Source organism: Felis catus, chromosome C2 (genome assembly GCF_018350175.1).
Source record: "Felis catus isolate Fca126 chromosome C2, F.catus_Fca126_mat1.0, whole genome shotgun sequence".
NCBI classification, from domain to species: domain Eukaryota; kingdom Metazoa; phylum Chordata; class Mammalia; order Carnivora; family Felidae; genus Felis; species Felis catus.
Genome location: NC_058376.1, coordinates 580,048 through 595,654, shown reverse-complemented (window position 1 = coordinate 595,654; position 15,607 = coordinate 580,048). Strand labels below are relative to the sequence as shown.

The 15,607-nt window shown below is 46.5% G+C and overlaps 2 protein-coding genes across 6 annotated transcripts in view; one reads left to right on the top strand and one right to left on the bottom strand.

Annotated features, from left to right (window-relative positions):
* Window positions 1-15,504, top strand: part of LOC123379827 — a 26,119-nt gene extending 10,615 nt beyond the window's left edge. The window contains exon 4 of the mRNA XM_045036480.1: window positions 15,206-15,504. Coding sequence (XP_044892415.1) covers window positions 15,206-15,504 — 299 coding nt within the window. The remainder of the gene's footprint in view (window positions 1-15,205) is intronic.
* The window catches only part of LSS (lanosterol synthase), a 46,902-nt gene that overhangs the window by 14,801 nt on the left and 16,494 nt on the right, over window positions 1-15,607 (bottom strand). For all 5 annotated transcript variants that reach the window (XM_019839257.3, XM_006935796.4, XM_003991353.6 and 2 more), the window contains 6 exons: window positions 15,458-15,607; window positions 14,745-14,841; window positions 13,783-13,888; window positions 1,805-1,870; window positions 1,196-1,276; window positions 488-658 (listed from right to left, as the gene is read on the bottom strand). In XM_019839257.3, coding sequence (XP_019694816.3) covers window positions 488-658; window positions 1,196-1,276; window positions 1,805-1,870; window positions 13,783-13,888; window positions 14,745-14,841; window positions 15,458-15,607 — 671 coding nt within the window. The remainder of the gene's footprint in view (window positions 1-487; window positions 659-1,195; window positions 1,277-1,804; window positions 1,871-13,782; window positions 13,889-14,744; window positions 14,842-15,457) is intronic.

Sequence of the window (15,607 nt, the reverse complement as noted above, 5' to 3'; positions counted from 1 at the left end):
CTGTGGTAGGCAGATTGGGGGTTGGTCCCTGCGCCCCCTTCCCTAGAGGTCCCCCCCCCCCAGATTGCTGCTCCTGCTCACACTGACCTGGCCTAATTTTGAGGGAGTTTTAGGAAGATTCCCCAAATGGCCTCAAAACCAACAAGACCGCACAGGCTGGGACACTACGCGTGTCTGTGTGCATGTATGCACACGTGCACACACGTGCATGTGTCTGTGCTTACACACACATGGAGGTAGGAGGGCCCAAAGACAGCAGCTACAGGGACTTGCCTCACCCTACGCTATTGACACAGGCCTCTTGTCTCCCTTGTCACTTTGGGTGGTCTTCTAAAAGGCAAGCCTCTCTGCAGGAAGCCCTGTGTTTGGCCAGACATATGCCCTCGCCCTGCAGGCCTCACCTCCTCCCACGCCTGCTCACAGGTCAGCCACCCACACCCCACTCCTCCCAACCCCACTACTTGGGGATGGGTCTCGCAGCCCCCACCTGACGGCCATGAGCCCCATCAAGGCCCAGGATGTGTTGTGGATCTGGGACGTGGCACTCTGTATGTAACGCCGCTGCTCGCAGGACTCAAAGTCTTCCCCCCAGCCCCCATCCACCATCTGCTGGGATAGCAGGAAGTCACAGGCCTGGGAGACTGCCGCACACACAGCCCTGTAGAGACCAGCAAGACAGGAGACGCTGTCACTCCAGGGAGGTCCCAGGCCCGATGGCCCACTGGCCAGGCCTCCCCAGGGGTAGGGGGAGGAGAATGGTGGGGGGGAGGGAGGCAGTCTGCACCCCAGTCCCACCCACTATGTGAAGTGAAGGGCACAGAGACACCTGCCTCCTAGGTATGCTGGGAAGATAAACTGAAAAGCTCTCTGGCTGCAGATGCCGCACAGGTATGACCACCCCGAAACACCACAAAACAGAGCTGGGTGAGGTGGCTGGAGACAGCTCAGATCTGAGCCACCTCCCTTCTCTCAGCCCAGCCCAGAGGGTATCCCACTGGGCGTGGGGGCCACGCAAGCCCAAGGTGCCCCTCCACACACAAGCCAGAAACTTCCCGGAGCAGTGTCTTTACTAGAAAGGGTGCTGTTGGCTCATGAGCTTAGAAAAATACAAAATACTTCAAAGGAAAAGACACCCCCAACAGAATGTCCTGCTGAAAAGAGCCTCACTCCAGCAGGGACAAATGCCCATACTCACCCGCTGCTGTAAGTCTGCCCCATGCAGGCGAAAGCTTCCAGCCCAAACCAGGTGCCGTAGGTGAAGCAAACTCCCCAGGAGCTGGAGGGGAGACAGAGGAGGACCTCAGCCTTGCAGTCTCATTCAGAAGGGCATGTAAAACAACAGGAATTCTGCCGGACTTTGGGAACACCCTCCATCACGGAATCAAGGAAGCTGGGGTGATTTGCAAGAAACCCATCCACATAGCCTTCAGCAAGCAACTGACTAGTGCCCCCAGGCTCTCAGGCCAAGGAAAACACACCTGCCACCCCCGGCCCTCACAAGATGGCTCCAGCTCCTGTCGCCACAAAGCAGTGTAAGAACTGATGCACACCCAGAGGAAGGAGTAATCACAGACACAACAAACCAGGCACCAGACCACCGAGCCCTTCCAACACACTTGGCCAAACCGCTTTAACAGTGAGCTGAGCAAGCACCGCCAGGGTGAGGCCAAGTGTTCAAAACTGAACAAGGCCCACCAGAAATCTGTTGCTGGCAGCTCACTCCCGGAGCACACAACTGAGCATCACAGGAGCACAGAAGAGCAGAGCCCTCCCATCCCACGCACACAACCGGGAGCTCACTTACCCTTCCCAGGAGCCGTCAGCCCGCTGCTTCTGCCGACAGAACTCCAGGCCCTGCTCAAGCGTCTCCCTGGAACACAGAAGGATGGCTAACCAACAGAGCAATCCACCCACCCTGAGTTCACCCGTCCCACGGCCTCAGAAGAATGAGCAAGGTCTCCCTTACAAAAATAGGTAAAAATAAACCAACAGTTGAGAGAAGAAATGCAAAGGTCAGAGAAGAAGGGATGAGAGGGCAGAGGAGGGAGAAGCAAACTGACAGTGAAAAGAAATGCAGGAGGGAAGTAAAATGTCAGCGATGAACCCGTATTACAAGCAGCTACAGATACAGACGAACTCTGTTTCACCGCAATAATGTCACTGACGCGAGTTTCGGTAAATATACAGAATGAAATTTTAAAAAGAAATGAAAAATTAGAAAATAATAGATTTTGAGGGCAGAGATCCATCCTAAGTCTAACTGGTACTTTAGGAGAATAACTGGTTCCCTGAAAAGGCCAGAGTGAAGATACAAATACACCCTCCAAGGTGACCCCCGTGACCTTCACCAACAGGTACCCACACCCATGTCATCCCATCCCTTGGGTGTGGACGGCACCTAAGACTTGTTTCCAAACAACAAATTGCAGCAAAGTTGATGGGACATCACTTCCGTGACTCGGGCACAGGGAAGTCTAGCTTCTGTCTCGCAAGCAGACTCCCTGGCCCTTCCCAGCTTCATGAGACACCACAGAGGTGCCCAGATGGCAAGAAACTGAGGGTGGCTCCAGACAACAGTCAGAGAAGAAATGAGACCCTGAGGCTGACATTTTGCAAGGAATGGAAACCTGCCAGCAACTACATGAATGCCATAAGACCCTCCCTTAGCCGCTGCTCAGATGAGATCCCAGTCCCGGCCGGCATCCTGGCTGCAGCCCCATGGAACCTGCAGCAGAGCACCTGGTTAGGCTGTGCCTAGGTTCCCGACCCACAGAAACTGTGAGGCAACAGACATGTGCTGTTTGAAGCCACCAAGTCTTAGTAATGTTGTGACTCAGCAAGAGATAACAAAGGATGAAGGGACAAATAAATAACACTAGCAACCAAAGAGTGATGTGACCACAAGTATAGTGGAAACTAAAAGGTTAAGAGAAAATAAAAAAAACTTTCAGCAGCATATGGGAAAACTCAGAACGCAGAAACTACTGGAAAAGTAGCTTCTCAAAACCACCTCAAGCAAAGAGGGAGCCTGGATGGTTCTACAACTACTAAAGACAGGAGTCACTTTGCCCAGAAAAAGAAGTCCAGGCCTAAAAGTTTAAAAGGTAAGTTCTACTAACTCACCAACAATGATCATTCTAATGTTACACAAACTCTTTCAGAAAACACAGGAGGAAGGAACACCCCATATTATTCTGCAAATCCAACAGACCATATAAAAGTGATGTAGCAAAGCACAATTTTCAGGCTATTGATTAATGAACATAGATGCAAAATTCAAATCTAAATATTAAGAAACTGAATACAGCATAGATATATGCCAATACTAAGCTGGACATATGCAATACTAAGTTGGCATAAAACACCTCCAGAAACAGAGGGGTTTTAACACTAGGAAGATCTATAGTAATCATCTATGACATTAACATATAAAAGAGATTATGTTTATCATCCTTACAGAGATAGAAAAATTATTTCCTAAAATACAACACCCATTCACAACAGAGAGAAAAAACAACTTAACAAAGTAGCATTAAAAAGAACTTTGTCGGGGCGCCTGGGTGGCGCAGTCGGTTAAGCGTCCGACTTTAGCCAGGTCACGATCTCGCGGTCCGTGAGTTCGAGCCCCGCGTCAGGCTCTGGGCTGATGGCTCGGAGCCTGGAGCCTGTTTCCGATTCTGTGTCTCCCTCTCTCTCTGCCCCTCCCCCGTTCATGCTCTGTCTCTCTCTGTCCCAAAAATAAATAAACGTTGAAAAAAAAAATTAAAAAAAAAAAAAAAAAAAAAAAAAAGAACTTTGTCGCGGCACCTGGGTGGCTCAGTCGGTTGGGCATCTGACTTCGGCTCAGGTCATGATCTCGCGGTCCGTGAGTTCGAGCCCCGCGTCAGGCTCTGTGCTGACAGCTCAGAGCCTGGAGCCTGTTTCAGATTCTGTGTCTCCCTCTCTCTCTGACCTTCCCCCATTCATGTTCTGTCTCTGTCTCAAAAATGAATAAATGTTAAAAAAAATTAAAAAAAAAAAAAAAAAAAAAAAAAGAACTTTGTCAGGAGTGCCTGGGTAGCTCACTTGGTTAAGCATTCCACTTCAGCTCAGGTCATTATCTCATGGTTCATGAGTTGGAGCCCCATGTCGGGCTCTGTGATCACAGCTCAGAGCCTAGAACCTGCTTTGGATTCTGTGTCTCCCTCTCTCTCTGCCCCTTCCCCGCTCGCACTCATGCTCGCTCGCTCTCTCTCTCTCTCTCTCTCTCTCTCTCCCCCTCCCTCCCTCCCTCCCCCAAAAACAAACATTTTAAAAAAAAATCAAAAGGGGCACCTGGGTAGCTCAGTCAGTTAAGCATCCGACTTCGGCTCAGGTCATGATCTCACGGTTTGTGAGTTCAAGCCCCACGTCGGCCTCTGTGTTGACAGCTCAGAGCCTGAAGCCTGCTTTGGATTCTATGTCTCCCCCTCTCTCTGCCTCTCTTCTGCTTGAAGTCAGTCTCTCTCTCAAAAATAAACATGAAAAAAAATTTTTTTAATTACAAAAAAAGAACTTTGTTAACCTGAAAAGGGGTAATTAACAAAAACCTACAGCAAAAATCATTCTAAATGGAGAAATATTGGAAGCAGCCCCCTTTAACATCAGGAAATACTACAAAGATGCCACTACTGCCACTTCTGCTATGCAGGCTTAGCCAAGGCAGTAAGACAAAGAAAAATGTATCATTTGCAAGTGATAGGACGGTCTAGGGAGAAGACTCAAAAGAAGCCACAATTAATTAGAATATAAAGTTGCCCAGATGGATTCACTGGTGATTTCTACTAAACATTTAAGGAAGGAATTATACAAAGTGTCTACAGTGTTCTCCAGAGAATAGACACAGAGGGAACACTCACTGCCTGATTCATTCTATGAGGACAGCATCACCTGAATACCAAAAGCGAAGACATCACAAGAAAGGGAAACTATAGAACATTATCTCCCAGCAGCACAGACACAAAGATCCTCAAGAGTATTAGCAAATCAAATACAATAACATGAAAGAATTATATACCACAAACGATATCCCAGGTACATAAAGCTGATTCCACATTCAAAAACCAACTAATATACTCTATTAAATCAACTAGGCTGAAAAAAATCACATGATCACATCAATAGCTGCAGAAGTATTTGACAAAATCTAACACCTATTTATGATTAAAAATTTTCAGCAAACTAGGAATAGAAAGAAGTTCCTCAACTTGATAAAGAGCAGCTACAAAAAACCTACAACTAACATCACACTTAATGGTGAGAAATGATGCCTTCCTGCTGAGATGAAGAACATGGATGTACCCTCTCACCACTCCTCTTCAACATCGTATTGGAAGTCCTAGCCAATGTAACAGGACAAGAAAAGAAATGGTATATAGATTGGTGTGGAAGAAATAAAACTGTGCCTGTTCACAGATGACATAATTATCTATGTAGAAAATCCCATTATCTATATAGAAAATCCCAAAGAATCAACCCAAACACTTCTGGAACTATTAAACAATCATAGCAACCTTGCAGGATACAAGGTTAATAGACAAAAAACAATTCTACCAGCAATGAGCAATTCTGAAATTAAAATCACAAGATTATGTTAGCATCAAGAACAAAAATTAAATACTTAGGTATATATCTTTCAAAATACGTACAATATCTACAACAGAAAAGGTACAAAAATCCAATGAAAGAAATCAAAGATATTCCCAACTTCATCTATAGATTCAATGCAATCCCAATCAAAATCCCAGCAAGTTACTTTGAAATATTGACAGATTCCAAAGTTTATACAGAATGACAAAAGACCCAGCACAGCCAATACAATTCCGGAAGGAGAATAAAGTCAATGACCAACACCACTCAACTTCAAGACTTGCTATAATACCTACAGTGATCAGACAGTGTGGTGTTGAAGAAAGAATAAACAAAGAGACCAATGGAATAAAATAGAGAGCCCAGAAATAGACCCACATAAATTTAATCAAGTGATCGTTGACAAAGGAGCCATCAGACTTCAGCTCAGGTCATGATCTCACAGGCTTCAGGCTCTGTGCTGACAGCTCAGAGCCTGATGTAGGGCTTGAACCCACAAACCCACAAACTGCAAGTCTGATGCTTAACTGACTGAGCCACCCATCCAAGCCATGAAGAGATAGGGAAGAGGGGTGCCTACGAGGCTCAGTCAGTTAAGTGTCCAACTTCGGCTCAGGTCGTGATCTCACATTTCATGAATTTGGGCCCCACATCCGGATCTGTGCTGACAGCTCAGAGCTTGGAGCCTGCTTCCGATTCTGTCTTCCTCTCTCTCTGCCCCTCCCTCGCTCACGTGCTCACAAAAATAAATAAAAACATTTAAAGAAAGAAAAAGGGAAGAAACTTAAGTACATATCACTAAGTGAAAGAAGCAAATCAACTGTGAAATTCTGGAAAAGGCAAACTATAGTGATTCTCAGGGACTGGAGGTAAGGGGAAGGGTGAATGGGCACAGAAAATTTTTGGAGCAGTGAAACATTTCTATAGGATAATGATGAACACACGTGTTATAGATGTGTCACAACCCATGGAATGTACAACACAAAGGGTGACCCTGAATGTAAACCGTGGACTTTGGATGATAACGTATTAATATCGGTTCATCAATTGTAAAATAACGAACCAATTTATGCAAGATGGGGTAGGAGGTGGAAGGGGGCTGGTAAACAGGAACCCTCCACTCAATTTTCCTGCAAACCTAAAACTGCTCAATAAGATAAAGTGCATCAAATTTTTAAGTTCAGCAAATTGTCTAGCTGTAAGATCAAAATCAAAAATCAATTGGAGAGGACTCTGGGAAGGTGGCCGAGCAGGAAGCCCCAGGAACCTGTCTCCCACCTGGGCACCAACGGCACCGGCAACACCTTGTCTGCTATAACTCTGGAGTCTGTCCGAGGCTTGCAACTTCCAGGGGGAGGCTTGGAGGGGAAACTGCAGCTCTCAGCACGGCAGCAGCCACCCGTCTCCCAGCCCCAGCCCCTCGACAGGCTGGTGTGCACCTACTCCTGGAGCGGCTTACACACAGCTTACAGCGCCTAGGTGGGCAAAAAGGACCCTGTCTTCCAAAATATTGTGCTCTGATTGCTGCTTCTGATCAGACATTGCTGCACCTCCCACTCTAGCTGAAGTGACCACCAGGGAATTTAAATGCTGTTCACTGCAGCATTAGTCACAGTGGCCAAAACGTGGAAGCAACCCAAGTGTCTCTCAACAGATGAACAGATAAGCAACATGTGGTCTATCTATACAATGGAATATTATTCAGCCTTAAAAAGGAACTTTGGACACAAATCACAATGTGGATGAACCCTCAGGTCATTATGCTCAGTGAAATAAGCCTGTTGGGAAAGGTCATCAAAAAGGAGCGACTGCCAACTGACCCATGAGCTGGACCTGGGCACTTGGGAGGCTCCTCACCCCTTCCCCTGTCCTGGGGATGTGGGTTCCACTTGCCTTTCTGGCTACCAGAGGCCGCTCCAAGGACCCAACCTTGAGATGGTGATGTGGTACTAAGAACTTCTCCAAGGTAAAAAAAAATAAAAAAATAAAATAAATAAAAAGAACTTCTCCAAGGTATACAGGACTGAGCCCAGGTAGGGCCTCTTTATAAACTTCTATGATCTGGTGAGAGCCTGCAGGGATCCATTCACCTTTCTGCCCCTTCCCCCCCCCCCCCCCAGACACGCCTTTGCTTATTAAAACTGCCCAGGGACACCTGGGTGGCTCAGCTGGTTGAGCGACAGACTTGGGCTCAGGTCATGATCTCGCAGCTTGTGAGTTTGAGCCCCATGTCAGGCTCTGTGCTGATAGCTCAGAGACTGGAGCCTGCTTCAGATTCTGTGTCTCCCCCTCCCTCTACCCCTCTCCTGCTCACGCTCTGTGTCTGTCTCTCAATAATAAATAAATGTTAAAAAAAAAAAATTTTTTTTTTAAAAACTGCCCCTACCCATCTGGAGGGTCTGTCTCTTTCCTCGGTCTTTCCCTGCCCTCCACATACAAGGCACGTTTCAGATTATACATGGGAAGCTCCTAAGGGGGGTGAGAACCAACAGACCCAGTCACAAAAATATATTACAGGATTCCACTTACATGAGGTAAGAAAAGACAGAAAACAGAATGTGGACTGCCAGGGAATGGGGGCAGAAGAGATGAGGAAATAAAGCTAACAGGTACAGGGGCACCTGGGTGGCTCAGATGGTCAAGCGTTGACTTTGGCTCGGGTCATGAACTCACGGTTCATGAGTTCAAGCCCCACATCAGTCTCTGTGCTGACAGCTCGGAGCCTGAAGCCTGCCTTGGATTCTATGTTTCCCTCTCTGCCCCTCCCCCACTCGCACTCTGTCTCTCTCTCTCTCTCTCTCAAAAATAAACATTAAAAAAATAATTTAAAGAGTGCCTGGGTGGCTCAGTCAGTTGAGCGTCCGACTTTGGCTCAGGTCATGATCTCACGGTTTGTGAGTTCGAGCCCCACATCAGCCTCTGTGCTGACAGCTCGGAGCCTGAAGCTTGCTTCAGATTCTGTGTCTCCCTCTCTTTCTGTCCCTTCCCTTCTTGGGCTCTGTCTTCTCTCCTTCAAAAATAAATAAACATTAAAAAAATAATTTTAAAAAGACAAAAATAAAAATGATTAAGGTGATAAATTTCACATTAGGTATATTTTAACACAATAAAAAAAAAGAAAAAGTCAACAGCATAAGAACCCATGACTCCACAGTAATAAACAAACAGGGGAAAAGCAAACAGCAGAACACCAACTAACACATATGGAAAAAATGACAGTTTTGTAGCCATCGTATAAATAATGATTCAGGCAAAAATCATCATCAGATGAGAAAACTAACAGGTAGAAGTTTGATGAGAAACAGGTCACTTACATAATCTAACACTTTCTCCCACAAGAAAAAAACAGTAACTTCACAGTGGAGAAAACAAGTGGTCATCACCTTAATCACAGGGTCCATGTTGACGTGCACATCCTGGTGTCATGCACTAAGAAGTCCCCATCACTTTTGTAATCTTCCTGACATAAATGCATAATTTCATAACCTGAATCTAATCATGGGGAAACACCAGAAAAACACGTTGAGGATATTCTACAAAAACTTGTCACGAGCCTTAAAAATGTCAGTCGTCAACCCCAAGGAGACACTAAAGGATTGTTCCAGGGGGAGACTAACAGCTGGCAGCTCAGTTCGGTGACCCTGGGTTAAATCACGAGGGAAGATTTTGCTATAAAAGCAAAATTTGCCCAAAATCTTGGGCAATTTAAATGAATTCTGTAGAATAAACAATAGGATTATATCGACATTAATATTATACAGTGTTAATACTGTGACTTATAATTCCATAAGAGAATATCCTTGTTAAGAAAGGCTAAAGTATTGGGGCATCTGGGTGCCTCAGTCGGTTAAGCATCTGACTCTTGATTGTGATTCAAGTCATGATCTCACAGTTCTGAGATCAAGCCCCACATCTTGCTCTTCACCCTGCTTGGGATTCTCTCTCTCTCTCTCTCTCTCTCTCTCTCTCTCTCTCTCTGCACCCCTCCCCCACTCTCTCTCTCCTTCTCTCAAAAATAAACTTAAAAAAATTTTTTTAAAAAGAAATGCTAAAGATTTTAGGGATTAAGGCACATCACATTTGCAATTTACCCTAAAATGATTTTGGAAAAAATACACGTTGAAGGAACACAATGAAGCAAATGTGAAATGTTAACAGCTGAAGAATCTTGGTAAAAGATAAAGAGGAAAGCTTTGTACTACTAGTATAACTTTCCTGCAAGCTTGAAATTAAGAGAGAATTTCAAGTCAAGGTAGTAAAAATGGAATGTTCCATATATGTAGCGTCACAGTACCTGGCTACCTCAAACTATATCTCTAAAACTCCCCCAGATAAATTTAAAATTTTAATATAATAAATTAATACATTTATTTAAATGCTTCTGTTCAAACTGGCAAGAGATAAAAATGGTCTAGAGCTTTAACACAGTTAACAACAGTCACTCTGTGCTTCCCGAACTGTTCCCCCACCCATCCCACTATTCCCCTTGGGTTGGGGAGTCCAGGCCGACAGGGGAAGTGACTGGGACCCGGACAACACTACCAGGAAAGGGCAAAGGTGGAGGGGGGGGGGGGATCTCCCCACACAGGCTGACCCTAAAATCATGTGGATCTAGGGAAAAATAATGGTTCTGGATGAAGATTTAGCAAGAGGACACTAATTAAGGTTAAAATGGGAAAGCTGAAAAATGACAATGAAAACTTAGAAATACCCAAGACACTACTGGGCCACTAAAACAATGAAATGCCTACAACCATCACAACTCCTGCAGGAGGAGAACAGGACTTCCTGACATGGAAAGTCATCCCCTGCTCTCAGACTCCTCGCCAGCACCAACTGAGCCTGCTCTATAGGACCCATGGAAACGGGGAGATCAAGCAGTCCTCACAGATTCCTCCCAGCAATGATGAGCTGCTTGCTTCTGCATTCTCCAAGATTCCTCCAAAGGGCACACTTTACTTTTTTTTTTGAATACTTCCTAAAAAGATGATCCATTAAAAAAGGTCAATTACATGAGAGTGTCACTGAGGACAAGCTGTACCCGGAGGAAGGGACCAGAGATCACCCTTCAGCGCAGTGCATGGCTCATGGACCCCCAGGCCCAGGTGACAAAATCACGACGAGACAGAGGTGACAATATCATGACTAGACAGACACAGCAACCCCCCAGCAGCTGTACCAACTGCCAGGACAGAAGAAAACCAGCAAATCACAACTAGAAAATCCTCCATTTTTTTTGGAAATGAAACCTCATACTCCTGAACAACTCCTGGCCAGGGAAGAACTCACAACAGAAATAATTTTAACCGAATGATACACCAAGACTTACTGTATCTTAAGTGCACATTTAAAAAGCCTGAAAATCATTTTAGTATCCATCTAAGAAAAAGAAAGTAGAAAGAAAATAATAAAGAGCAAAAATTGGTGAAACCAAAAACAAACATCAAAAACATAAACATAGCTAGACAGAATCAAAAACTAAAGATGGTTTCTGTGAAAAGACTGGTGAGACTGATAAGCTGCTGGTGGAGAAGAGGTCCACGCTGCCAACATCAGGAAGGAAATGAGGCTATCAGTGGCAAGGGAGCTGTTGAGCACCGTGGGCAAGCTCTGTGCTGATCCACAGAAAATGGAGCTAAACAGGAAAATCCCCAAAACTGATAGAAACACAAACAAGGGGCGCCTGGGTGGCGCAGTCGGTTAAGCGTCCGACTTCAGCCAGGTCACGATCTCACGGTCCGTGGGTTCGAGCCCCGCGTCAGGCTCTGGGCTGATGGCTTGGAGCCTGGAGCCTGCTTCCGATTCTGTGTCTCCCTCTCTCTCTGCCCCTCCCCCGTTCATGCTCTGTTTCTCTCTGTCCCAAAAATAAATAAAAAACGTTGAAAAAAAAATTTAAAAAAAAAAAAAAAAAAAAAAAAAAAAAGAAACACAAACAAAAGGAAATCTGTACAGTTCTATAACAAGTAAAGAAACTGAACCTGTAAATAAAAATTTAACCCTGTCAAAGGGAACTCCAGGGCCAAATGGAACCTCTAAACACTTGAGGCAGATACAGCACAAACCTCACAAACTCTTCCAGAAAATCTAAAAAGAAAATATGCTTTCCAACTCCTCTTACAAGTCCTGCGTTACCTTCTTGGGAGAGCCTGACAAAGACAATGAAGGGAAAGAGTAGACTGGTTTCTCTATAACCACAGTGGTAAAAATCCTTTCAAAAGTACTTTTCTAACTAGATCCAGCGATATCCAAAAAAGAAAGCACACCACGACCAAACTTGAGTCTATACCAGGTTTGCTGTGAAGCATGAAACAATGAGATCACACTGGATGAAGGGTTATCTACAAAAGTGAATGAACGTACCCCACAACACAGAGAGTCCACTCCTAAGCACGTGTCCTCAAGAAAGGGGTGCCCTGGGCAAGTACAGAGTGTTTCCAGCAGGATAATTCACAGGAACCCACTGAAAGGCTCCCAAGGATCCAAGACAAACCAATGGATAAACAAAGTGTGGCATCTGCGCCAAACAGAAATGCCGCCAGCAAAGAGGGTGGGCTGCTGCTCCGCAACCACGGCCTCACCGAGTACCGAGCCGAGTGAAAGAAGCCAGACCCACGAGTCTGGCTGGCTGTGGGACTGATTCCCCAAGTGTAGGATCAGAGCAGCCTGAGAACCAGGAGGGCAGCTTCTGGTTACATCTATGTGCCCACTTGGTGATAATTCATTACGCACCACACATAGGAGATCTGTACACCTCTCTGCATATGTGTCAGATGTCAACAGGACAGGCTTATTTAAAAACTACCGTTTAGGGGCGCCTGGGTGGCGCAGTCGGTTAAGCGTCCGACTTCAGCCAGGTCACGATCTCGCGGTCCGTGAGTTCGAGCCCCGCGTCGGGCTCTGGGCTGATGGCTCAGAGCCTGGAGCCTGTTTCCGATTCTGTCTCCCTCTCTCTCTGCCCCTCCCCCATTCATGCTCTGTCTCTCTCTGTCCCAAAAATAAATAAAAAACGTTGAAAAAAAAAATTTTTTTTTTAAATAAAAAAAAAAAACTACCGTTTATGGGGACACAGGTGGAGTTGGGGGTACAGATCTTTCTGACCTTCATTAAGAGATGTGAAAAGTAACTCATTTTTGCGTTACAGCTCTGCCACTCTGAGCCCTCAATACACATATTTGATGTAGAACTGACTTCAGAACGTGGATTCCACTTTTACGCAGATTTTTCTCGATAAATATCATACTGTACTGTAAATATATTTCCTCTTATTATTTTAATGTTTTCTTTTCTTTAGCTTACTTTATTAAGTATATATAACACATAACCTACAAAATACATGTTAATCAACTACTTATGTTATCAGTAAGGTTTCTAGTCAACACAAGACTATCAGTAAAGTTTTTGGGTAATCAAAAGTTGTATGCAAATTTATGGGGCGCCTGGGTGGTTCTATCAGTCGACTGAGCATCCAAATTCAGCTCAGGTCATGATCTTGAGGGTCGTGAGTTCGAGCCCCACATCAGGCTCTGTTGCTGACAGCATGGAGCCTCGAGACTGCCTTGGATTCATTCTGTGTCTCCCTCTCTGCCCCTCCCCTGCTTGCTTGCTCTCTGCCTCTCTCAAAAATAAACATTAAAAAAAATTTCTTTTTCAAATTTTTTTAATATTTACTAATTTTTGAGAGACAGAGACAGAGAGTGAGCAGGAAGGGGCAGAGACAGATGGAGACACAGAATCCAAAGTAGGCTCCAGGCTCTGAGCTGTCAGCACAGAGCTGACACGGGATTCGAATCCACGAACACTGAGATCATGACCTGAGCCAAAGTCGGACACTTAACCAACTGAGCCACCCAGGCGCCCTCCACCCCCCAGCAAAAAAAAATTTTTAAGTTACACACAGATTTACAACTGCACGGGGGTTTGGCACCCCTAACTCCAAAGTTGTTCAGTTCAAGGGTCAACTGTACTTTAGGGCATACAACTAGACTCAGGAACACTGGAAATCCCTTCTGTTATTAAGTGAGTTTTAATCCACAGAGTCCCCTTCCTGCAGTGAGCCACCCACCCCAGCAACAACACGCTCTGTGTCCTGTGTGGCAGCATCTCAGCTCTTGGCTCCTGAGCTGATGACACCCGTGGCTCAGTGACCAAACATCCCTGTGCCAAGACCATCCTTACCGGATCTCCCTGGCCCTGTGGTCCGGGAAATGCTCATGGAAAAGTTTCAGTGCCTGCATCACAGCTGAGGTGCACTCCACATATGTGTAGTCAATCATGATGTCCCCTGGAAGAGGGAAGGAAGAATCGATGCCTATCAGCTTCACCTTGTTGCCCAATTTGGCAGCTCAGACCACACCATGAAGAATGCAAAGATCATAACATGCAGACCTACATGGAACATCCAGAGCCTGAAGGTCCTCCAGAGGAACAAGGCAAGAGACCCCAGTGACTGGCCCAGGAGACACAGCCACTGGCGGGGAAGAGTGGCCGGCACATACACAGTGACCTGGAGGCCCATCTGGCTACAGGAGAGCTAAGCCAGTGGGAGGGGAAAGGAGAGGGGTACAGGGCAGAGCCACTCCAACTAGACCACATTTAACAGTTACAGAAGCGAGACAGAGACCTGCAAGCAGGGTATAGGGGCATTTGCAAGGTTTGCAAGGAGAAACTCAGGTGAAGGCACTCAGGTAAAGCAGCTGCCCTTACAGACCGGAACCATGCGCACAGCAGGGAGGACACAGGGCTAGGGGGTCCCTACCGACACCCTCCTGCCAGGTGCCTGAGCTCCATGAAGAGCACGCAGGACACAGGGTGGTCTCCACGGAGGATGGAAAACAGAGCAGGAGCCAGCCCAGGCTCGAGCCAGAAAGCCAGGTGACTCCTCTGCCAACCTCCGAGAAACAAAACCACAGCTTTTCCATCCACAACCACAGGCACTATGGCCACCTTCAGAGGCCAAGGAGCACAGAACATTCCAGTGTTTAGGGAGTGCTCCTTAAAGGATCCACCATCATCTGCCAACACCTTTGTTGGCACTGCTCCCACCCTGGGGGAGGAACTCCGGGCTCTGGTTGGCAAATCCATCTCAGGGCATGCAGGGCCCCTGGGTCTGCATACCACCTGGCTGGCCAACCACTCACCAAAGACCTCCGAGGGGTTCAACAGCTCCAGCAAGTAGCCCCCACGCTTAGTCTCATAGGTGGCAAACCCTCCATCAGGATTTCTCATGTCCAGCAACTAAAACCAGAGAGAGGGCATCCTGAGAGTTCACTCATGTGGTTAAGCAGGCGGGAGAGCCCACAGGTTGTGGCAGACCATTCTAGAAACACCCAAGGCTAAAACGAAAGGGGCAGGGATGGGGAATGGGGGGCCAGTTCTCATATTAAACTGAGACCTTCAGTGCCTAGAGGAGTGGGCCACAACTTTATCACTCAGGTGCTCTACGAGTGACCATCTGGGACCCTGACATGCACCTGCTTATCCATTTATAAGTTACATGTATGCTGCCAAGCCACACGATCTCCATTGTAAAACACGCACAGGGTGGGTGTACTGAAAGGGTTTTACACAAAAACAAACAGAAGTTCTCATCTTTCTGCAGATACCCCGTGGAGAATACCAGCCTTCCCGAAGGCAGCCCCTGGGAGCAGCCAGATATGCAAGCCTCCAACACAGGGCTCACGGCTTCCCAAACACAGATGCTGTCAGAGGACATGCCCCTCTGGGCTTTCAATCTGGCCCTGGGGATTTGTGGACACAAAAGCCACGGGAAGTGCAGCTCCTACGCAGCACAAAGTGGACCCAAGGGTTGGCGGCGGGGCAGCCGGGTCTCCCTCGTGCCCAGCAGCCTTACCACAGCAACAGCATCATAGATCTGCTCTCGTGCGACATGCTTGGTGACAAAGGGACACTGTTCTTGCAGGAGAAGGATGGACTTCAAGGCCTCAGCTGTGCAGTCAGTAACAATCCAGCCACAATCCAGCGTGCTGAAGGGGAAGCCACC